The sequence below is a fragment of the Lynx rufus genome, unplaced genomic scaffold (assembly GCF_022079265.1).
Source record: "Lynx rufus isolate CCGP_SWC_20201006 ecotype Redwood Valley unplaced genomic scaffold, mLynRuf1.p SCAF_7, whole genome shotgun sequence".
In the NCBI taxonomy this organism is placed as follows: Eukaryota; Metazoa; Chordata; class Mammalia; order Carnivora; family Felidae; genus Lynx; species Lynx rufus.
The window spans coordinates 66,561,878-66,588,186 of NW_025814889.1; the positions used below are offsets into that span (position 1 = coordinate 66,561,878).

At 34.8% G+C, this 26,309-nt stretch overlaps 1 protein-coding gene across 1 annotated transcript in view; it reads right to left on the reverse strand.

The window, feature by feature from the left end:
* CPNE8 (copine 8) overlaps positions 1-26,309 on the reverse strand; it is a 232,642-nt gene that overhangs the window by 168,194 nt on the left and 38,139 nt on the right. The window contains exon 4 of the mRNA XM_047065738.1: positions 7,458-7,561. Within this exon, the coding sequence (XP_046921694.1) occupies positions 7,458-7,561 (104 nt within the window). The remainder of the gene's footprint in view (positions 1-7,457; positions 7,562-26,309) is intronic.

Below are 26,309 nucleotides of genomic sequence, written 5' to 3' on the forward strand. Positions count from 1 at the left end.
AAAATATTCTAATACATGGTAAGTCAAAAGGAATTAATTAAAATGATATGAAAAATACTACACGAACCAAGAAAATATACTTGTTGCTTTTCTTGGTAATCTTCTCCAAGTATCCCTTTCTCTGGCCCTAATTGTTTGAATTATTTGGAGATAATACACAATTGAAATAAAGTTATTTGAATCAAATTGCTGAAATTACCCAAATGCATTCAAAAGGTAAAAGGATACTTAATTCAGTCTTGCAATATGCTTTCACATTTTGAACATTACACAACTTCTATAAAAATTGCTAAAATTTTTAGAAGAAAAGAGGAAGCTGAAGAAGTTAAAACATATCAATTTACCTACACTAATTTCTGTCACATTATTTCTTCTTGTCACACTGAGATAAAATAATACAACATGCTCCCATTCCAATCAAACAAAACAATTTCCCAAACGGTCTTACTTTGTTTACTTAGATTAAATATATTCTATCATATTATTGTATTCAATGTGTGGCAGACTACATAGACGTAGACGCTCATCAGTACTAGATAACCAAGGCAAAAATAAAAATATCCCAATTTAGACATTAACTTTAATATTCATAACATTTTAGAAATTCGTGTTTTGCACCATTTAATTATAAACTATTTCAGGCAAAATCTGACTCAATATTGGAGAGCACAGATCCTTTGAACATATTAAACTTTCTGGGACTTGGTTTTCTCATTTACAAAAATAGATTAACTCGACCTCACAAATGTGTTGGGTGGGTTAGTTATGTATTCGTATGATTCTATTATACACTGTGAATAAGGGTAGTAGTGCTAACAAAAATAACCTCTTTGTGTCTGTGCCTACAAAACTTACATGCTAACTCAAACTCCATGAGCTTCTGTAATTATTTCATTTAGTTTACAAATAACTGGAAAATATTAGCAACAAATATATTAAACCTTCTTATCATTCTTTCCTTCTATATTTCTACCTGTAAGTGTATTGAAGTTTTGTTTTCTTTTATTAAGTCTCTGAAATACATACAGTGAAGTTAAACAATGTCATTCATTTATCATCAAATACTAGAGAGGTGTGGTAAGTTCTAGCAATGCCCTAACTTCTTCCTACCTTTAAGCCTTTCCTTGTCCATGCTAAGCATACCAAGAAAGCTTAGAAACATGAAATAAGTATCAGGTGCCTCCCTACCACAATACATTCTCATTTGGACTCACTACTTTGTCAGAGTGATTTTTCAAATGCTATCTCTTAAAACAGGCATAATATTTGGAGACTAACCAGCACTGAATTCAGTGGAATTACATTTCTTGCACTCAACACGTTTTAAAACCCATTGGCTTCCACATCCTCATCTTCAGTAGAGATGAGAATGCAATCGTTAGCCTCCATACAGGCAAATCATTCTTTACCTTCGTTTCCTCTCCAGAATGACTAGCCCAGCTCTCAATTTTTGCTCATTCATCTTCTAACAAACATTTGATTGCTATCATCCTTTTGAAAGCACTATTTCCTTTCTTTTCATTCCACTTGTGACATTCTATAATAGCCACAGTTATGATATAAGTGATAAAGGCTGAGTAGGACACAGGCTTAAGAAGCCAGGGCCAAGTGGGTACAGTGGTGAAACAGTCACCTGGCAGCAGCTGCTTGTGATAGTGACAGGAGCCTGTTGGCAGACAGCAACCAAAATGAAACAGAAGTGGGTTCTGAAAATTGGAGCTAAAACATAGGCAAGGAGCTCAGAGAACAAAGTATATAGGATCTTGGCTTCAAAGGCAAATTCCACCAAACTTTAAAGAAGAATTAATACCTACTCTTCTTAAACTATTCCAAAAAACAGTAAACTTCCAAATTTGTTCTATGAGGCAAGTATTATCCTGATATCAAAACCAGATAATCACACCATCAACAAAGAGAACTACAGGCCAAAATCCCTGATTAACACAGATGCAAAAATTCTCAACAAAATACTAGCAAACTGAATCCAACCACACATTAAAAAAATCAAGTGGGATTTTTTGCCTGGTTGCAAGGGTGATTAAGTGGGATTTTTGCCTGGGTTGCAAGGGTGGCTCAATATTCATAAATTGATCAATTTGATAAATTGCATCAATAAAAGAAAGGGTAAGACCATATGATCATTTCAATAGACGCAGAAAAAGTATTTGACAAAGTACTGATAAAAAAGTATTGATAAAAAAAGTATTGATAAAAAACTATTGATAAAAAAAAAAAACCCTCAACAAAGTAAGCTTAGAGGGAACATACCTCAACATAATAAAGGCCATATATGAAAAACCCAGTTAACACCATCCTTAATGGGGAAAATCTCTCAGTTTTCCCTCTAAGGTCAGGAACAAGACAGGGATGCCCACTCTCACCACTATTATTCAATATAATACTGGAAGTCCTAGCCACAACAACAGAGAACAGAAAGAAATAAAAGGCACCCCAATTGGTAAGGAAGAAGTGAAACTTTCATTATTTGCAGATGTAATGATACTATATACAGAAAACCTGAAAGACTTCACCAAAAACTGCTAGAACTGATAAACGAATTCAGTAAAGTCGCAGGACACAAAATCAATGTACAGAAATCTGTTGCATTTCTATAGGCCAACAGTGAGGCAGCCAAAAAAGAAATTAAGGAAATATTCCCATTTACAATCGCACCAAAAATAATAAGATACCTAGGAATAAACCTAACAAAACAGGTGAAAGACCTGTACTCTGTAAGCTATAAAACACTGATGAAAGAAGACAAAACAAAGAAATGGAAATATATGCCATGCTCATGGATTAGAAGAACAAATATTGTTAAAATTCCCATACTACCCAAAGCAATCTACAGATTTAATGCAATCCACATCAAAATACAAACAGCATTTTTCACAGAACTAGAACAAAGAATCCTAAAATTTGTATGGAACCAGAAAAGACCCCGAATAGCCAAAGCAATCCTGAAAAGGAAAAGGAAAGCTGGACACGTCACAGTTCTGGACTTCAAGTTATACTACAAAGCAGTAGTAATCAAAACAGTTTATTATTGGCACAAAAACAGACACACAGATCAATAGAATAGAAAACCCAGAAATAAACCCACAATTATATGGTCAATTAATCTTCAACAATTCATGCAAGAATATGCAACGGGAAAAAGTCTCTTCAACAAACGGTGCTGGGAAAACTGGACAGCAACATGCAAAACTATGAAACTGGACCACTTTCTTACACCACACACAAAAATAAATGCAAAATGGATGAAAGACCAAATGTGAAATCTGAAACCATAAAAATCCTAGAAGAAAACACAGGCAGTAACTTCTTTGACATCAGCTGTAGCAACTTCTTTCTAGGTATGTCTCCTAAGGCAAGGATAAAGGCAAAAATAAACCATGGGAACTACATCAAAATAAAAAGCTTCTGCACAGCAAAGAAAATAATCAACAAAACTAAAAGGCAACCTATGGAATGAGAGAAATGACATACCTGATATTGCAAATGACATACCTGATAAAAGGATAGTATTCAAAACCTATGAAGAACCTATCATATTCAACACCCAAAAAATACATAATTCAATTGAAAAATGGGGAGAAGACATGAACAGTTATTTCTCCAAAGATGACATATAGATGGCCGATAGACACATGAAAAGATGTTCATCATCACCATCAGGGAAATGCAAATCAAAACTACAATGAGTTATCACCTCACACCTCTCAGAATGGCTAAAATCAACAATACAAGAAACAACAGGTGTTGTTTAGGATATGGAGAATAAGGAACCCTCTTGCACTGATGGTGGGAATGCAAACTGGTGCAGCCACTATGGAAAACAGTATAGAAAAGTTAAAAATAGAACTACCTCATGATCCAGCAATTGCACTACTGGGTATTTACCCAAAGAATATAAGAATACTAATTCAAAGGGACACATGCACCCCTACGTTTATAGCAGTATTATTTACAATAGCCAAAATGTCTTTTTGGCTAATTGATGGACACAAGAGCCCTAGTGTCCATCAATTGATGAATGGTTAAAGAAGATGTGGTGTATATATGCAATGGAATATTACTCAGCCATCAAAAAGAATGAAATCTTGCCTTCTGCAATGCCATCAATGGAGCTAGAGAGTATAATGCTAAGCAAAATAACCAGAGAAAGACAAATACCATGTGATTTCACTTATATGTAAATTTTAAGAAATAAAACAAAGGGGAAAAACAATGAGAGAGAAATTAAATTTATTTTTATATGAATTTAAATTAAAACAAAATATGAAAATGAAATTAATTTAATGAAAAATATGAAAATGAAATATAATTTAATGAAATTAAAATAAATTTAAATTCATATAAAAATATAAAAAATTAAATTACTATAAATTAAATTTTATTAAATTTTAAAAAGTTTTAAAAATTAACATAAAAAAGATTTCTAAGTTGGTCTCAAAGATTAGCATGAAGAGTGAGTACTCCTATCTACATCTTTTTTTTTTCAATATATGAAATTTATTGTCAAATTGGTTTCCATACAACACCCAGTGCTCATCCCAAAAGGTGCCCTCCTCAATATCCATCACCCACCCCCCTCCTTCCCACCCCCCATCAACCCTCAGTTTGTTCTCAGTTTTTAAGAGTCTCTTATGCTTTGGCTCTCTCCCACTCTAATGTCTTTTTTTTTTTTTTTCCTTCCCCTCCCCCATGGGTTTCTGTTAAGTTTCTCAGGATCCACAGAAGAGTGTAAACATATGGTATCTGTCTTTCTCTGTGTGGCTTATTTCACTTAGCATCACACTCTCCAGTTCCAGCCACGTTGCTACAAAGGGCCATATTTCATTCTTTCTCATTGCCATGTAGTACTCCATTGTGTATATAAACCACATATATCTTTTCATCCTAATATCTGACTCTGAATAATTTACATTCTGAAAATGAAAAAAATATATAAGAAATTTACCTAATAGGATACTCACTGCAAGATTATATGTAATAGTAAAAATAGAACCAGCCAAAGGATCCATCAGTAAATGTTTGGCTAAATAAAATGAATGAAATACACACACACACACACACACACACACACACACACACACACACACACACATAATGGCATAAAAAGGTATCTGAAAAATGCAAGTAATAGGAAAGTATTCGTGATTTTCAAAATACTGAGATTCCCATATGCAAGTATATACATTGAGTCATGTACATTTTTGGTTATTTGTGAATTTTTTGTTTTTTGGTACTTTTTTTTTTTGGTATTGGAAGAACAAGAAACTCTGACTTTAAAAAAATTTTTTTCATGTTTATTTTTGAGAGAGAGAGAGAGAGGGAGAGAGAGAGAAGGAGACAGAGTGCGAGTGGGGGAGGGCAGAGAGAGAAGGAGACACAGAATCCGAAGCAGGCTCCAGGCTCTGAGTTGTCAGCACAGAGCCCGACAGGGCATTCGAACTCAGGAGCCATGAGATCATGACCTGAGCCGAAGTCGGAGGCTTAACTGACTGAGCCACCCAAGTGCCAAAACTTTCACTTTTAAATGCCTACATTATTTAAAATTTATAATCAATATTTACTATTTTTAAATGAGAGAAAACAATATAAATGAATAAGAAAGAGAGAGAGGGAAAGGGAAATAAAGAGAACAAGAATCATGAAATAATGGCTGGTTTTAGGATAAAGTTAAGTCTAAAACCAGGGACAAAAAATTAAGGGAGTACCACACTGGTATATGAAAGAGAATTCTTAAAAACAATGGCTATCGGGGTGCCTGAGTGGCGCAGTCGGTTAAGCGTCCGACTTCAGCCAGGTCACGATCTCGCGGTCCGTGAGTTCGAGCCCCGCGTCAGGCTCTGGGCTGATGGCTCAGAGCCTGGAGACTGTTTCCGATTCTGTGTCTCCCTCTCTCTCTGCCCCTCCCCCGTTCATGCTCTGTCTCTCTCTGTCCCAAAAATAAATAAACGTTGAAAAAAAAAATTAAAAAAAAAAAAAAACAATGGCTATGAAGGCCATGAACAATGAGAAAATGAAACCATATTCACATGATTTATATGTCATTTTTAAATAATATCACTGTGAGTAATCTCCAGGATAAACACTGTCAGGAAACCATTACATTCTACTTTTTCTCCTAAGTATCATTTTTATTATTTCAGAAGGGGTTTCAATAAAATAAAAACCAAACAGGCCATAATAAATTTTGTTTGATAAATATAATGAATAGTGAAAACTCTTATAACTCTTGAAGGAAAGGGCCTGGCATAAAATTCTCCTTTTTTAAACAGAAGCATGGTGGGTTATTTTACTGCACACATTTTAGGGGACAACAAGAAAGACTGTTAACAGTAAACAACTTTCTACATTAAGAGGCAAATGGTGACTTTTTCAAATAAGAGATGATAGCTTTCATCAAAAAAAAAATCTATAAACTGTGACAGCCTGGTACATTTTATTGTTTCCAGCTATTTAAAGTAAGACATTTATATTTTTAAATGCTTGCAATGCTCATAAACTCTCTTTAATTATTTAAATTTATTAAATACATGCTATAACATATGTTATACTTTTCCCTCTCAATAGGTTTTCTTTTTTTTTTTAATTTTTTTTTTCAACGTTTATTTATTTTTGGGACAGAGAGAGACAGAGCATGAACGGGGGAGGGGCAGAGAGAGAGGGAGACACAGAATCGGAAACAGGCTCCAGGCTCCGAGCCATCAGCCCAGAGCCTGATGCGGGGCTCGAACCCACGGACCGCGAGATCGTGACCTGGCTGAAGTCGGACGCTTAACCGACTGCGCCACCCAGGCGCCCCACAATAGGTTTTCTTTTAACAATATCCAGATGTTTCAACAATCACCACAATTTACCTCTGTGAAACAAAAACTCAATAACAAATAACATCTTACAAACTGACACTAGATTCCCTGTGGACAAGAAGTTGAATTTGACGATAATATTTTGATCTGCTTAATTTAGTGTCAAAATAACAAGAATATTAAAAATATCAAGCAGTCTGGCTCTAGAACCCTATGCCTTGGCAATATGAGGCCACAAAGGGATAAAAGGAAGGCAGATATCCATATACTATACGAAGAAATGGCTGAGAGAAACAAAGATCTGGGGGACATGGGAGTACATGAGATCACCTTGGAATATATGCAGAGCTTGAAAAGAAATCACTGAGGCTTAACATGGTTTGAAAGAATGTCCATATATACCATGCAGCATTTCTACGTGGTTAAATTGCTCACTAATTTTTCAATAAATATATAGCCAAAAACCTATAAAATGTAAAGCAATGCTAGAGACAGTGCTCAGGACACATTCTAAATAGAATTAATCTGGTTTCCTGCCAGTGTAATCTAGTATTCAGTGCAACCAGACCCAGCCTTATGTTACACAACTTGCCTTTAACAATCATTTTTTTTTTTAATGCAAGTTATATCAGAACTTACAAGTCAAAGCGAAGGTTCTCCCTTTCCTCAAAAAAGTAGTCCAGGATAAATTTTCTTACAAAATCAGGATTTAAAGTATTATCAATTACTTCAGTCCTTCCAAACTATAGAGAAAAAGAGAAAGAGAGAGGTTAAAATCAAGTCTTGCATGATTATTACAGTATACTACTTTGTAGTAATACAGTTCCTTGAAAACAGAAGCAAAAAATATCCCAATGGCTTGATAAAATAAAGTACCACCAAAAAGTCTTTGGAGACAAAATCATTCCCTCTGACTCACTCAGGGAAATCAGAAAAAATGAGCACTGAGTTCATTCACATTATTAGAAAAGCAGCTTCTGAAAATTCATATAACAAGCTGTAACACCTTCTTCCCTCCTCATCCTCCCCTCTTGAAAACCAAATCTCATTCTAGTCAAAAGAAGTTATTTCTCCCTTAAATTTTAATGTATCACAGATTATTTTTCCTAACCTAGTGTAAAACTAGGCCAAGCAACATATATTTTTACAACTGGAGGGGTCCAAGTATTCATACTCCAGAAGTTCTCCACACAAAAGGGTTCATCAGCTACGTTTTGGGGAGAACTTTCTTATAATCTAATATACACTTTAATCTTGTGAGTTTTGTTTGGCTTTGCTTTAATTCTTATGGCATCTAGACAGCCAGATGAGGACCTATGATACTTACATGTTTTAAGCTAGTGAATTGCACTTTTGCTTAAAAACATTAAGTCTCTCCATCTTAGCGGAAGTGGAAAACAAGAAAAGACACTTTCTAGTCCCTCCTCTAACTGTGAAGGAGGGCCACCAGGCTCTGCTTCCAAAGACAGAGCGATATTCAAATTTTACATCTTTTTGTATTTGGCTTGCATTCTTCCCCTCTCACTCCCATGGAATTCTAATAAGGGAATTTAAACCTTTGTGAACAGCATTATGCATGTCATTTTATCAGAGAACCAGTTTTTATTAAAGTTCATGGAAATACGATTTTTTAATAGGAATAAGAGAACTGTGATAATCCAGTAAAAAGTGAAGGTCATGTTTACATAAATTTTGATGATAAAACTATGGTACAAAATATTGATGACAAAGGATTTACTATGGCTATTGCTAACTAATTACCCCCAAAAGAACTAGTTTTATGTATCTGACAATTTTTTTAAATCATGGACCAATATCATACAGGTAAACCACAACCCAAGTAACTGATTCAGTATGTCCAAAATATTGAACATTTACTTTGAACAATAATAATAATAACAGTTACCATTTATTATTTGCTTTGTTCCAAGTACTTTTTACACATTACTTTAACCATGAAAGGTAGGTATTATTAGCCCATTTTAAAGATGAGAACATTGAGGCAAAGGGTCCCAACTTTGGGCTACAAAATCTACATTCACTTTGGCTACAATATCTACATTCTTTCTAAGACCCTCTTCTATTTCAGAATAAAACATGTGATGCCCTGAGAAGACCCAACAATGAGCCTATCCAGGGTTTTCTAATTTTTAAAAAGTGGGAATAAGAACATGTACCAAGTAACCATGTGCTGACAGTGCCCACGCACCCCATAAGAGAAGTACAGAAGTCAAGAAGTTTAAGTCTGAAGCAGACACAGGCTGGGCCCTCCCAGCCTTTCTGTTGCCTGGAAGCTCCCCAGACCAAAGAAGAGAGCACCAAACAAACGTCCAACACTCTCAGATAGAAACCCAGCCAGTATCCATATTCCTTAGCACCCAAAACCCTCTAGTGGATTTTAACCCAAACTCACACTCAGAGGGAAGAAAAGAGAGTGAAATTTCCAAGTGCGAGCCCCCGGAGTTAAAGCCAACAATTTCCCAGGGCCTGAGCCATCCCATAAGCTTGTTTCCTAGGGACCACTGGCTTGTCAGCATTACAGGTAACTGCATATACTCTGCTATCTCAAGTGAAGATTAATAACGTAGCCATTAAATTTTTAGCTAGTCAACACAAAGCCCTGAAATTGCTTCTGATGACCTCACCAGTAACCTTCACACTGTGAAATCTAGTGGTCACTCTGACCCTTCTCACACTAGATTGCTAGCACCATGGGGACACTGCTGTCCACACTTTCCTTTCTGAAGCAGTCTTTTCTAGCTTTTGACACCACACTCCCATTTCTCTTCCCTTCCTAGATTCTCAGCCATGCAATCTCTAGTTGTCAGAGCACACTTCTAGGCCTCTTTATTTGTCTATATTCACTCTTCCGTTAGATTATTTTATCTGCTCCTTTGGTTTTAAATCCCATCTACATGATGATAACTTCCAAATGCAAGCATCAGCCCAGACTCACCTCTGAGTATACTCATGCACACAACTGCCTTCTTGGCTCATACATGTGGTTGTCTAACATGTCCCTCAGAATTATCACCTGACTTTAAATACTTTTTTTTATCACAACCATACCCAATCTTGGTCCTTACCAAGTCCACCCCTTGTCAATAAATGACATCATCATCCACTCAGTTACTCAGGCCATAAATGAGAGTCATCCTTCTTAACTCCTTGTCTTTAACCCACTGACTCCTACTCATCACCACCTCATAAGCTGTCAATTCCAACCCCAAAACACACCTCACAGCTGTCTACCTCTCTCCATATCTCCTGTCAACAGCTTAATTACAACTTTTCATCTTTCTCAGGGACCACCTCAAGGGCCTCCTAACTCACATCTTTGTGAACTCTTGCTCTCCCTCCAATTCTTCCCCCATATCATATCCAAAATAATCTTTTAAAAACATGTAAACACAGGTATGCAATTTCACCACCTAAAAAGTCTTTAATGGCTTCCCATAATACTTCTAATTAAACCTCTTCTCTTTTGTCTGTAGGACTGACCCTTGTCTACCTCATGAACTTCATCATGGGCCAGTATCTCCCCTTCCTCTTTATCCAAGCCTGTTGGCCTTTTAGATCCCTCTACTCACCAAATCCTTTCCCTCCTATAGCCTTTGCACCTGTTATTTCTTCTTCCTGGCATGCGCTTAACCCCACTCTTGCATGGTTGACTTTTTTCATCCCTTAAGCCTCTATTTAAATGTCAGCATTCTGGCTCTAAATACAGTAATGTTGGTCCCTTACCACTAAAATTATTCTCCTTCATAGCACCTGTTTATTCTTCCATAAAACTTGTATTTTGTAATTACACTTTTGTTTTAGAGTCCCCTCACTAGACAGTATGCTTCATGAGGGCACAAGACATGCATACCTGTTTTACTTACACCTATACAAAATTGAACAAATGATTAACTAAAGGAGATTTATAATATATTATTCAAAGAAAGAAGGATCAAGGATAACTTACAGTATAATACCAATTTTGATTAAAATATATGTTTATGTTGGGGCACCTGGGTGGCTCAGTCGGTTGAGTGTCCGACTTCCATTCAGGTCATGATCTCACAGCTCATGAGTTCGAGCCCCATGTCAGGCTCTGTGCTGACAGCTCGGAGCCTGCAGCCTGCTTCAGATTCTGTGCCTCCCTCTCTCTCTGCCCCAACCCACTCGCATTCTGTCTCTCTCTCAAAAATAAACAGCAAAAAATTTTTTATAAATACATGTTTATGTTGATACAAATAAAAATAGAGGAAGATATACAAGAATGTAGAAATTATTATCCAATTGTTTTTTTTATTATGCATTTCTGGGTTTTCCTAATTTCTTGCAATGACTATGTCTTACTTTTAAAATCAGAAGCATAAAACTTTTAAGCAATGTTCTTGTTTTTTTTTAATTCATTCTACTATGAAAAGTGAAAACTGGCAATAATAAGAAATCACAGATACATTATGACTGGTTTAGCTTATGGGAAATATATTAGTTCTTTCCCAGAGGCTGGAATATATTAGCTATCAACTAAGTGATTAATCTTTTTGACTCGAAACCTAATTTGTCTCAGCTAATGCCTTACACTACTAAATAAGAAATTTCTAATTCCTTGGAAAATGTATATTCACATATAATTCTATGCAGATCAGAAAGGATTAAAATGTTGAAGAAAGGAGTGCCTGGGTGGCTTAGTCGGTTAAGCGTCAGACTCGATTTTGGCTCAGGTCATTATTTCAAGGTTCCTGAGTCTGAGCCCTGTGACAGGCTCCCCAGTGACGTATGGAGCCTGCTTGGGAGTCTCTCTGTCTTCCTGTCTGTCTGTCCCTGCCCTGATTGCACATGTACTCACTCTCAAAATAAATATATAAATTTTTTAAAAATAAATAAATAATAAAAATAAAACTTGGAGGAAAGACAATTATTAATAACATTTATTGATGGTATACCCCAGGAAATAGCTACATTTGAAAGAATTGAAAGTTATATTCTAAAAAGTCTTTTTCTTGGGGTGCCTGGGTGGCTCAGTCAGTTAAGCGTCCGACTTCCGCTCAGGTCATGATCTCACAGTCCAGGAGTTCGAGCCCCGCGTGGGGCTCTGTGCTGACAGCTCAGAGCCTGGAGCCTGCTTCAGATTCTGCGTCTCCCTCTCTCTCTGCCCCTTCCTTGCTCATGCTCTGTCTCTCTCTGTCTCAAAAATAAACATTAAAAATATTTTAATATAAAAATAAATGAATAAAAAGTCTTTTTCTGAGTATCAACTACCCTAGATTGCCAGAAGTACCTGCAAACTTGACTACAATACTGTCTGGAACAATGAACATACGCAAATACGAGACAGTCAAGCACTTTTACATAATTATACAGTATTAAGTTTCATCACCTTATAATTAGGAAAATGTGAGAAAAAATGTTATTTTCCTCTGCAAGTGTGAAAGTTTTCAGTCATTTGAAAAAAGTAGGTAAACTTAATTTTATTGGAAGATAAAACATTGTTTCTTGTAAAACTTTAACCAAAAAAAAAAAAAACCACAAGTTTTTGAAAAGTTTTCCTTTGTTTTATGCTTGAGCTAATCAGATAAATACCTACTTTTCCAATTTAGGAACAAATCCTGCAGAAAATGATAGACTGGAAATACTCCTGATTTCTAAATCAGCTAATTGTTAAAATGCTTCAAGGGAGGAGTATCAGAAGAACATTCATCTATTTATGGCACCAAGCAGGTGACCTTTGTTTTGAGAAAAATGTTCAGGAAGATTTAATATATTGTGAAGGTCCAAAACAGCCACCTAGTTCATGTTCATTTGTCAAATAAAGAAAAAGTGATGAAGGAAAAAGGTCATCTGGACTAGTGCACATCTGTAATTTGGTTATTAGATTAGAATTAAATCTCAGTGGTGGTGATACACAGAACATAGTCTCCAGAAAGCAGACAGGAAGACTAGAGAAACTGAGTATTGCAAAGAGACTATTAAGATAAATTCAATTTAAAAAGCTCAGTTTAGGACTATACATATCCACCCTGCATAAAGTATACAACACACACACACACACACACACACACACACACACACACACACACTACTACCACTTGTATCCATTTCCTCTTGTACGTTAAACACTTTGATTACCAGAAAATCCATGGACCTCTTCCTCTGATGGAAAGAGATACAGTCTTCTTGTGTATCTCATCATACAAGACTTTTCTTTCCTTTTCTTTTTTTTTTTAACAGATCAAAGATCTGAAAGTCACTTAAGTATAAAAAGACAAGTAGGAAATCTGAAGGCTTTATCTAGGTGTTACATTATTATACATCATTGAGATGTAGTTATAGATGTAGATAAGAAAGTAAATAAACACACAGAGAAAATATTCTTGGTTAAAAAAGTATATTACACATACGTGGCTTTTATTCACTTTTTAGGATCTTCTGATTTTAGGAATGAACATAAATCATTAGCCAACAACAAGAAAAAAAGACACCCTGATTACCTCTCTATAATGGTTACACATAAAATATAGAAAGGACATTAACTCCATCAATTTTTTAAATTATAGTACTTTAAAACCTCAGTTAAAACATTTTAAGATGAAATCATACTCTAAAAAATAACAGTATTTCAAGAAACTGATAACCATGTCATTGCTTGCCATTAATTCTGTGATTAGTGACATGTTTTACCATCTGAAGAGAAAAAAAAAATGGACTCAATTTATCTGAGAGGTCCTTATTGGGAAATATGGGTTAATTTTTATCATATTATCAGTTAGATTTTCATTTATGAGGCAAAATATTTTTAAATGAATTGGGTAGATTATTATTTTAATCTACCCAATTATTTTAAATTAGATTGTCTGAGTTAGGTTATTAACTAAATTCTATTGAAAATAAACTTGAAAATGTATTCACACTAACCCTGAAGTCTTTGAATATTTAAAAGCAGTTCTACACACAGATGTACAATAAATGTTTATTCACATTCATTAGAAAGTAGACAATTATTAATTTCATATACTCAAAACTAACTTTTGATCATTATCTTAAAAATCCCCCAAAGGAATAATTCCTATGTTTTAATTTTCTCTTCTTCCTAAAACTATTGTGTAAGATAGACTTTCAAGCATGGTTTCAATGCTGAAATTCTTAAATTCTCAGTGTGTTTGTTTTTGTGAGTTTTATTCACTTTATCTTTTTTGAGAACTTAGCAAGAAAACAGAAACACTGCAAAGCTAAGTCTGGGAATTATTTTCATTCAAAAGTGATCAGAACAAACTTTTGCTTCTGCCAATGGCAAATTAGGTTGCTTAAGACTAACTTTTCCACTGAGGACAGCTAAAGAAATCAGACAAAATATTAAAATAATCTTTTTGGAGGTAGCAGAGAGCTGATAAAAAAATTATACACGTGGAACCAAAAACCCAGAGAAAAGAGATGCCAAAAGAGGGGCCCTGTATTTGGAAAAGACGCCAACCAAACTGATTTCAGCAATCTCATCAAACTAGGGGAGACAATGGAGTTTTTAAAAATCTCAAGGGGCGCCTGGGTGGCTCAGTCGGTTGAGCGTCCGACTTCGGCTCAGGTCACAATCTCCCGGTCTGTGAGTTCAAGCCCCGTGTCAGGCTCTGGGCTGATGGCTCAGAGCCTGGAGCCTGCTTCCGATTCTGTGTCTCCCTCTCTCTCTGCCCCTCCCCCACTCATGCTCTGTCTCTCTCTGTCTCAAAAATAAATAAATGTTAAAAAAAAAATTTAAAAATCTCCAAAGGGGTTATATGCATGTTCATGCTTTCTTTCCACATGTTTAAGTGTTTTTTTTTTTTTAATAAGGTAACAAAGGCTTTGAGTTGGGGCTCCAAGAGGCTGCACCAAGGAATAAGGATGAATCAGAAGAGAAACCCTGAAGAAGAATGAATCTCAGCTCAGAGTGAATCAAATCTAATATTGAATTAAAATAAAATTTTCCTAGTCTAGTTATCTCCCCAGAAGAAAAGTAAACCAACTCTGGAGAAACAAAAAATCATCCAACACCTCAAGTATGTCTCTAATTGTTCTTATATGATATTCAGCAATTATTATCAGGCATGAAGACATGCTTCCAGCTCTAATGGAGTCACTTAAAACAGACCAGCATTCGAGTGGAGAACCAGAAATGGTAGACAAATACACAAATGTATCGTTGGGTGTTATTGCAGAGATGCAAGGGTATCCTGGTGCTGAAAGGCCCAATGCTAGAGAAAAGAAGTTAATTAACATGATCCCAACTTTTATCTGGAACAAGCAGTGACACAGAAAAGAACAAGTCCACATAAAAATGGAGAGAGAAGCAAAGCCAGGAAATCTCAGCAACAATGAGCTATACTTTTGAAGACTGCACAACTGAACAGAAGTAGGACCCTAGTGAAGTTAGAAGGGCTATCTGAACCCAGGTTTCTTTAAAATTTCAAGAAAATTAAAGGTGTCAAGGCTCAATTACAATGTTATCATTAAAAAAGAGAGAGAGAGATTAGAGAGCAGAATAATAAATATCTCTACAGGAAATGAAAGTATGCCAAAAGATATAATCAAAAACCAAACCAAAACTATAATGTAGTATTTCAAACAGAGCTAAAACACATACAGTCCTAAAAGAATTGTGTAAACCAGAATTAGTGGTACTGAGAAAGGAGGTGATATAAATCAAAGAGGAAATAAAGAGAAAATAAATAAAACAGCATTTTAGAAACGGAATAAACTAGTAAGGACCCAAGAGTCATCACAATAGATAAAGCCTTAACAGAAATTGGAAAAAAAAATTTTTGTTTTTAAGAATCAAAAAGAAATGGAAAAAAAAGAAAATGAGAAGAAAGTAACAAATACTGAACAGAGGCAAAGTGGGCCTATCATAAAATAAGAGAAGCCCACAAGGAAGAAAATCATAGCAAGGAACAGACAAGTATAAAAAACTCTAATTCATTAGCATGTGGCTTAAAGAAAGATAAAATTAATTTTTCTTTAGAATTTTTGACAGAAATGCTTTATGACAAAAGAAAATGAGTAACATTTAATATACTTAAGGAAAGAAAATGTAATACAAAATTTTATGTTCTGTATATTCAAAGCACACAAATTGTTGTTGACACACAAAAAAAGAATAATAAATATTGTTCCCATGAGCTCTTCCAAAGAATCTATTAGAGAATGAGCTTTAGATAACCAAAATTACTACAGAGATATTGACATACGGAGTGGTGGTGAGCACTACTTATAGAACTAAGACTAAATTAGGGCTAAAAGGGAGAAAATAAAGTATGCAATGGCAATATGATCTGCTAATGTTAATAGAATACAACATCACTCCAACTAACAAGTAGAAAAAGAACAAAAATCAAGGCACTAAGAATCAATGGGTGCTAACATCAAAAAAGACCAAAAACAAGACATCATTTGCTTCCTACTGAAAGTTCACGCCATCACCTACAAATTTGCTAAAGGAACTGAACCCATGTCTGATCAACTTTCTGACATAATCTGTTAAATTGTAGAAATACAAAAAAAAAAAAAAAGAAAAACAAAAAATAAAAAACAAAACCCATGAACTGCACTGCACCATAAGCATATAGTCAAAAAGATCCTGACTGTGGAACTATAGGTCAAATGGTCTAGTTTCTGTAACAGATAAGTTGTAAGAAAAACAAAGGAATGGAGGGAAAGCTGTACACTAAAAGACACAGAAAATACATACCATTTTTTGAAGTGTACAAGACCAAATTGTAATGTTGAGAAGTGCACACTTGAATAAAAAAACCATAAACACACTCACCGTTACTCTTTAAAAGAGTACTCTGATTGGGAAAGTTCATGGAAAAAAATTCTGAGGTGCTGGCAAAGTTCTATTTCTTGACCTTGTTAATGGTTACATGGGTGTTTGCTTTCTAATAATTCACCAAGGTTTTCATTTTTTGCATTGCTTTGTGTATGTGTTTCCAATAAAACAACAGAGAAAAGTGAATGCAAAATAAGGACATCCCTCTACAAGAGTAGTCATTGAGACAGTTACTGACAACACAACTGCAAAATTGCACCAACATAAATTTTAAAGGGAATTCTTCATATGAAATTAAAATGATGCTTGAGGGGCGCCTGGGTGGCTCAGTCGGTTAAGGGGCCGACTTCAGCTCAGGTCATGATCTCGCGGTCCGTGAGTTTGAGCCCTGCGTCGGGCCCTGTGCTGACAGCTCAGAGCCTGGAGCCTGTTTCAGATTCTGTGTCTCCCTCTCTCTGACCCTCCCCCGTTCATGCTCTGTCTCTCTCTGTCTCAAAAATAAATAAACATTAAAAAAAAAAAAATGATGCTTGAAGGAAACCTTCAAATGCACGAAGAAATGAAGAGCACCTAGTAGAGTAAATATATGTAGAATAAAAAAGAATATTGATGATATAAAATAATAATAAACTATCTTGTGTGTTTACATTATATATATATATAGTATATATATACATACATATATGTGTATATATACACAATATATATACATAATGTATATATACACAAATATATATATATATATATATATATATATATATATATACACACACACACACACACACATTATATATTAAAGTGTTTTAGGACTAAGTATTTTCTGGAAAGTTGTGACAAAACTAATTTATCGGATTCTAAAACATCAAGAAATTGTCATAGGTATGTTGAAATCTTTAGGGTAACTCCTAAAAATAGTAAAAGAAAGTAAAACTAACAAGCTAATATAAGGGAAAAAATAAGTAATGCTAAAAAAATTATTTAGTCAAATCCAAAGAAGAAAAGAAATGAGAGATAAAGAATTTAAAACATATGAATAAAATTTTTAAAAGTTAAAAAAATAGCTAAATGGTAGGTTTAAACTGAAACATATTGGCAATCCCATTAACTGTAAATAACCTAAACAGTTCAAATAAGATAAATATTATTGATGTAGATTTATTTTTAAGCCCAAGTGTCAGCTGCTTACAAGTAACACACTATAAATACAAAAACACAAGAAAATTCAAAGTAAATCATGGGAAAAAAAAGACAAACTATACAAACTTTAAAGAAAGAGAGCCAGATTAACTATTCAAATATCACGTGAAGTAGAATTTAAGAAATATTTCCAGAGAAAGAGTAAAAGCCCTAGACATCTTGTCTCAGGAAGGAAGGAACTGCTAAAAAAGAATGACAAGGCACATTTTTAAAACATACAGAAGCCAACTTGAAGGTGCTTCCATTTAGCAAATTTATGAAAATTTGAACCCCAAAATAAACGGTATAACATATAAAACTCCATTGAATAAAAGAGGAAGCCATGAGTCCACACTTATAAAATAAATGAATAAATTAAAAGTTTAATGAGGAAGGAGATATTTATATACTCTTAAAAAGTATCTCACCACACACTCGTTAACTACCTTCCCAACATAATTCCCAGAGTCTCCTCCCAAAATAAGTATTAACTACAAAAAAGGAAAGTAACTTTTGGTAGAGAAGGCTAGCAGACATCACTTTAATCAAGTGATCAAAAATAACCTAACCCAAACTGGGACAAATCAAAATCCTGTGCCACCAGATGGGATACAAGAAGAGCAACGTAGTATCACCTCTGTGATATTTCATCCAAGTTGCATCACGAAGGAAAATATCACACAAAATCAAAATGAGAGAAATTCTATACAGTAGCTGACATTCCATTTTCAAAAGTGTCAAGGTCATCAAAGTTAAGGAAAGACTAAGTATTCAAGATCAAAAGAGACCTAAAAAAATGACAACTAAGGCAACAAATAATTCTGAATGGAATCTGTCTGCTCTAAAACGTATTATTGAGACAACTGGTGAGAACTGAATGGGGTCTTAGGATTTGGTGGTAGAAACATGTCAATGTCAATTCCTTAAGTCTCAGTATTATATTATGGCTATGGAGGAGAACATCCTTTGTGCAATAAAGTATTCAAGTGCTGTAGGTCATCATATTGGCAAGTTATTCTCAAATGGTTTAAAGGAAAAAAAAATTCTTTATATATTCGCAACTTTTCTATAAATATAAGATAGTTTCCAAAAAAACTTTTAAAGATAGTTTCAAAATTAAAAAAAAACAATAGTTTGAATCTGAAAGCTAACAAAAGTACAACATATCAAACTTGCTGGATATAAAGCTTCTTATTAAAAAAATGTAGCCTAAAATGCATACAGTTGAGGGGAGCTTGGGTGGCACGATCGGTGGGGCACTGGTCTTCTACTCAGGTCATAACCTCACAGTTCATGGGTTTGATCCCCACATGGGGCTCTGTGCTAACAGCTCAGAGACTGGAAACTGCTTCATATTCTGTGTCTCCCTCTCTCCCTGCCCCGCCCCTCTTCTTACTCTGTCTCTCTTTCTCAAAACTAAATAAACATTAATTTTTTTTAAACTGCATATAGTAGAAAAGAAAAATGACTAAAAATAAATATTGTTATCTACTTGAAGAATTTAGAAACAGACCAGCAAATTAAACCCCCAACAATGTGAGGAGAGTAACAAAGATAATTGCAATAATTAATAAACTTAAAACAATATATTAAATAACCAATAAAGGCAAATATTGATTCTTTGAGAAGACTAATAAAGTTGATAAACCTCTACTAAGATGCATCAAGGGGAAAATAAGAGGGAAAATACAAATTATCAAAATCAGAAAGTAAAAAGGGCATCATTATAGAATACACAGAAATTAAGCACATCATAAAAGTATATTATAAAAAACTTTACACCAATGAGTTTAAGAATTTGAGCAAAACAGGGGCGCCTGGGTGGCGCAGTCGGTTAAGCGTCCGACTTCAGCCAGGTCACGATCTCGCGGTCCGTGAGTTCGAGCCCCGCGTCGGGCTCTGGGCTGATGGCTCGGAGCCTGGAGCCTGTTTCCGATTCTGTGTCTCCCTCTCTCTCTGCCCCTCCCCCGTTCATGCTCTGTCTCTCTCTGTCCCAAAAAAAATAAATAAACGTTGAAAAAAAAAGAATTTGAGCAAAACAAATTCTTGGAAAAACATAGCACACAAAATTGACAGAAGAGGAAATTGATACCTTGGGTAAACATATATGAAAGTAAGGAAATGAATCTGAAATTAAAATACCCCACAAAGAAATATCCAGGCTAAGAATGCTTTAGCAGCAAATTTTTCCAAACATTTAAGTATAAAATTAGCCTTTCATATATTCTTTCAGAGAACAGAAAAAGTGGAAATACTTTCAAGTAAATTAATGAGACTTGCCTAAGCATAAATAACAAACTCTAAAGTCTATCATAAGAGGGGCGCCTGGGTGGCTTAGTGGGTAGTGTGTCTGACTTCAGTTCAGGTCATGATCTCGCAGTTTGTGAGTTCAAGCCTGGCATCAAGCTTGCTGCTACCAGCGTGGAGCCCGTTTTGGATCCTCTGCCCTCTCTCTCTCTTCCCTTCCTCCCCTCTCAAAACTAAATAAACTTTTGAAGTCTATGACAAGAAAGGAAATTTATAGATCAATATCACAACATAAATTCAAAATTCTAATAAATATTAGCAAAACATAGCAAGCAATATATCTAAAAGGAAACACATCATAATCAGTTGGTTTTATTCCATAAATATATTTAACTGAAAACCAAACATGTAATTCACCACATTGACAAAATAAAGAACAATAACATAATCCTCTCAATAGATGCATACCTGAAAACTTTACCCTTAAGATCAGGAACAAAACAAGGATGCTTCCTATCACCACCTTTATTCAACACTGTACAAAAAGTACTTGTCAGTGCAATAAATATCATATTAGATAGGAAAAAATAAAATTCTAATGTGTAGATCAGCATAATTTATGCAGAAATTTTTTAAAAATCCACAAACTATTCTTAGTAAGTTGAGCAAGGTCACTTCAGAGTTATTATCCAAAAGCTAAATTATATTTTCTATATCACAATAAAAAATAAAAAGGAAAAATGATGAGTTACATTAAAATAAAAATATCGAATCACTAAAGGAAAATAAAACTAAAGATGTGCAAGAGCTCTACATAAAAAATTACCACATATTAAAAGAAACTAATGACAACTTAAATAGAGGGGTATCCATATTCATAGGTCGTAAGGCATACTATTTCACATATTTCAATTCTCTGAAATTGATCTACAGTTTCAACACAATCTCAGATCTCATATGTGCATATGTATGTGTGTAAGCTGGCAAATAATTCCACAATTTCTGTGGTAAAGTAAAAACCTAAGACTATCCTAGAACAGGATTCAGAAAATTACAGCCCCTGAGCCAAATCTGGCCTGCTGACTGCTGAATAAATTAAGATTCTTTGGAGCAAAGTCATGATAAAGCATTCATGTATTGTCCATGGCTGTTCTCATGCTACAATGGCCAGAGAGATCATAGGGCCACCTAGCCTAAAATATTTATGCAGCCCTTATTTACATCTGGTCCTTTACAAGGAAAAAAAAGAAAAAATGCTAATCTTTGGCCTAGAAAATCTTGAAGGGGAAAAAAAAAACTCCAAAGCACAAACAACCAGATTTAGTTATTAAAACAGAGTTATTAAACAGAGTATACCACAACAGAATCCTAACAAGGCCATCACGTATACAGTCATTTCATTTATGATAATGGTAATATGATTGTGCAGTGGAGAAAGGAAACTTCTTCAATAAATGTTCCTGGGTCAATTAGATACCATATGGAATCAATGTAAATTTTACCTCAAACCATACCCAAAAATTAATCCCAGAGGAATTTTAAATCTAAATATAAAAGTTAAAACAATAAAACTTCTAGAATTATAACACTGGGGAACATCATCATGGTCTTCAAATAAGAAAGTTTCCTCTAACAGAACAAAAGCATAGCTCATAAAGGAATAGACTGCTATGTTGACCTAAATTAAGGACTATTCATCAAAATACACAGTTCAGAGAGTAAAAAATCATGCTGCAAAAGGAAAGAAGACATTCGCAAGACATATTCACAACAAAAATTCCTATCCCAACGATATAAATAACTCCTAAAAATCAACAGGAAAATGGGAAAAACAACAAACATGCACTTCATAACAGATAGCCAAATGGGCATGAGGCCTGACAAAGGGTGCTCAGCCACATTAATTAGCAGGAAGTTAAAATCCAAACAAGATATCTTTGCACATTAACCAGAATGGAACATTAAAAAGACTGGCAATACAAAGCATTAGCAAGAATGCTTTGCAATGAGAATGACACATGGAAAATTCTGGAAAATGATGTGATAGTGTGTACTGAAAATGAAAATATGCACACCAATAGAGATATCAAAATCCCTGATTTCAGATCATATTACCAACTTACAGTAATCAAAACAGTATAGTACAGGCATAAAAACAGACACAAAAATAAATAGATCAGAATAGAGACCAGAAATAAACCTATGCATATCAATTAATTCACAACAAAGGAACCAAAAATAAACAGTAAGTAAAGGACAGTCTCTTCAGTAAATGGTGGGAAAACAGGACAGTCAAATGCAAAAGAATGAAACTGGACCATTATCTTACACCATATGCAAAAACTAATTCAAAATGGATTAGACTTAAATTTAAGACCCGAAACCATAAACTCCTAGAAGAAAACATAGGCAGTAAGCAATTTAACATGGTCTTGGTGATAATTTTTTTCAGTCTTACAACAGAAGCAAAAGCAACAAAAGCATAAAAAACAAATGTCTCAAATTTAAAAGCTTCTGCACAGCAAAGGAAACCATCAAGAAAATGAAAAGGCAACTTACTGAATGGGAGAAAATATTTGCAAATCATGTATCTGATAAGGGTTTAGTAACCAAAATACATAAAGAACTCCTATAACTCAATGGTTAAAAAAAAAAAAAACGATCCAATTAAAAAATAGGCAGAGGATCTGAATAGACATTTTTCCAAAGAAGGCATACAGATGGCCAATAGGTACATGAAAGGTGCCCTACATCACTAAGTATCAGGGAAATGCAAACCAAAACTATACTGAAATAGCACCTCACACCTGTTAGAATGGCTCTTATCAAAAAGATAAGAAATTACTAGTGTTGGGGCAGATGTGGAAAAAAGAGAAACCTTTTACACTATTGGTGGGAATGTAAATTGGTGGAGCCACTGTGGAAGACAGTATGGAAGTTCCTCGAAAAATTAAAAATAAAACTATCATATGATTTAGCAATTCCATTTCTGGGTATCTATCCAAAGAAAACAAAAATACTAACTCAAAAAATTACATGTATCCCCATGTTCATTGCAGCATTATTTACAATAGCCAAGGGATGGAAACAACCTAAGTGCCCATCAGTGAATGAATGGATAAAGAAAGGGTTATACTATATTCTACTATATTTAGTAAAATATTATCCAGCCATAAAAAAAGAAGGAAATCTGCCATTTTTGACAACATGAATGGACCATGAGGACATTATACTAAGTAAATAAGTCAGACAAAGACATATATTACATGATCCCACTTATTTGTAGAATATTAACAAAATAAATAAAAAATAAATTTAAAAAGCTCACAGGTACAAAGAACACATTGGTGGTTTCTGCCAGAGGCAAGAGTGGGAAGCGAAAAATATGAGTCAAGGAGGTCAAACAAATTATTCTATAATGTTAGAATTCAGGATAGTGGTTTAATCTGGAAGGAGAGAAGGGCACAATCAGAATTGCTGGATTGCTGGAAGGTTCTATTTCTTGCTCTAGGTGGTGGTTACATGAATGTGCTCACTATAACAAATTATTATGCCGTATTATTTTCCCTTTGGTTTGAGTATGTTTTATTTCAATAAAAAGGTATATTAAAGGGGCACCAGGGTGGTTCAGACGGTTAAGCATCCAACTTCAGCTTAGGTCATGATCTTGCGGTTCAAAGGTTCAAGCCCCACATTGGTTTCTCTAAAGTCAGTATGGAGCCTGTTTGGGATCCTCTGTCCCCCCGGGATCTCTGCTCTTCCCCTGCTCATGCTCTATTTCTCTCTCTCTCTCTCTCTCTCTCTCTCCCTCTCTCTCTTTCTCTCTCTCTCTCTAAAATAAACATTAAAAAAAATTTTAGTTAAAAAAAAGCATATTTAAAAAAAGAATAGAAATTCAGCCATTAATAAAAAGGAAATTAATTCTGCCATTTGCAAGACAACATAGATGAAATCTGAGGATATTATGCTAAGTGAAATAAGTCAGTCAGAGAAAGACAAATACTACATGATCTCACTTATATGTAGACTCTAAAAGAAGCAAAGCTCATAGAAACAGAACAGACTAGTGGTTGCCAGGGGTGGTGGGAATAGGCAAAAGTGGTCAAAGAGTACAAACTTCTAGTTATAAGATGAATAAGTTCTGAAAATGTAATGTATACATAGTGACGATAGTTAACAGAACTATTTTGTAAATTTGAAAGCTGCTAAGAGTCAATTTTTGAAGTTCTCACCATAACACACACACACAAATATATATAATGGGATGTGATATATGTATGTGTTAACTTGCCTTATTTTGATAATCATTTTGCAATATAAGCAAATATCAAATTATTACATTGTACACTCTAAACTTATATAATGTTATATGTCCATTATATCTTAATAAAGCTGGAAAAATAAAAAAATAAATGGCAGGAAAAAAATAACTCAAGACCAAAATTATTCTACTAATTCTTCAACTAATAATCAATCAGCAAAGTTCTATCAAAGTATGATTCTTATTCAATGGGTCATAGAATACTCATTGAGTTAATCGACTTTCCCTGAGCCTTATAAAGAATGGACCACTTATATTAAGCCACAGCTTTTAGTTATCTGTAACCAGGAATATTTGTCAATCTACTTTATGTCCTTTTCTAAACAGAAAAATTTCAAGGCCCAAAGGTCTCTTTCCAACACTGGTGTGGCTGACCTTGGGAATTCAAATGAGTGTATAGGGTATCTTCCTGAGGGGCACACAAAATATTTTTGCTAAAATAATAATGCCATAAGATTGACTATATACACCATCAAAGATACTGGTACTACACAATTCTTTCAACTGTATGCCATGCAAATGTTCTTGTAAGAGAACCTCACATGTCTTTCATTACAATCCCCTCAAGCAATCACAGTGAAGAAGTCATGACATATATCACAAGAATCCTTCAAATGCCAATGAGAAGAATACAATCTCCGCAGATTGAATGCTCAACAGTATATTGTCCTTAAGATCTTTTTAAAAAAAGAGAAAAGAAGACTAAACAAAACAGAATGTTCAGTTGCTCTGCAGCATGAATCCAAGAGCAAAGGTGGTGTCAGTAGCCATACAGGACCCTCAGGGGCTTAGCCATAGTGCATGCCTAAAGATTGTAGGGAGCTGCCAGTCCTATATCAATAACCTTAGATGGTTCAGTCTAATATTTTTTATAGAACAAAAAGGAGAGGATGAAACTTGTATCCCTAAGCTTCAAGAGGTAAATATGTTTTCAATGGATGCTGCAATTCACATTCCAAAGTATATAGTTAAAGTTATGGTCAGGAGCTGAAGAAAGTATATAGTTAAAGTTATGATCAGGAGCGGAAGAACAAGCACTCATGACTAGTTAGAGTACCACATAAATGTTCTCACATGAAAAATGTGACCTTTACACCCAATGATCTACAGGGGTTGTTCCAACTCATAAGTTCTGAAACCATGAGAGTTGAGTGTGTGCCTACGTTTGAGGGTATCCTCAAAATTATCCTTTTAACAAATATTAACTGAGCACCTTGTAAGAACAAAGCCCTATCCTAAATGCTATTGTGCAAGAGGTTGACCTTTAAAGAGCACTGAGTTAAGAAGTGAAGCTGAGATTCCAAAGACAGTATGTTCACAAAAAAAAAAAAAAAAAAAAACCAAAACTGATATTTGTTGAATGATATAAAGAAGAAGGTGACAAGGACCGTGAGAAACATATAGAAATTACAGAATTTCAAAGGGGCAAGGTAGAAATTCTAGTTGTGAAGTTTAGAAAAGTCAAATAGGGGGGCGCCTGGGTGGCACAGTCGGTTAAGCGCCCGACTTCAGCCAGGTCACGATCTCGCGGTCCGTGAGTTCGAGCCCCGCGTCAGGCTCTGGGCTGATGGCTCAGAGCCTGGAGCCTGTTTCTGATTCTGTGTCTCCCTCTCTCTCTGCCCCTCCCCCGTTCATGCTCTGTCTCTCTCTGTCCCAAAAATAAATAAACGTTGAAAAAAAAATTTTTAAAAAAAAAAGAAAAGTCAAATAGGTAAAGTATTATTTAAGCTGGGCTATGAGCAATATTCTCATCCTTTCTGAATATGTTTGTGTGTTCACATATTATACATATATTATTCAGTATGGAGATAAATACATGTTAAAATAGCTCAAAATCAGAGGAATGGTTCAGAAGCAGAGACAATGTCAAATTACAGTAATCAACCTGTGGCAGTAGATTTGCCTCCAAACTGTGATCGCTGCGGATTATAAAAACTTCAGCTTGCTTTCTTTTATA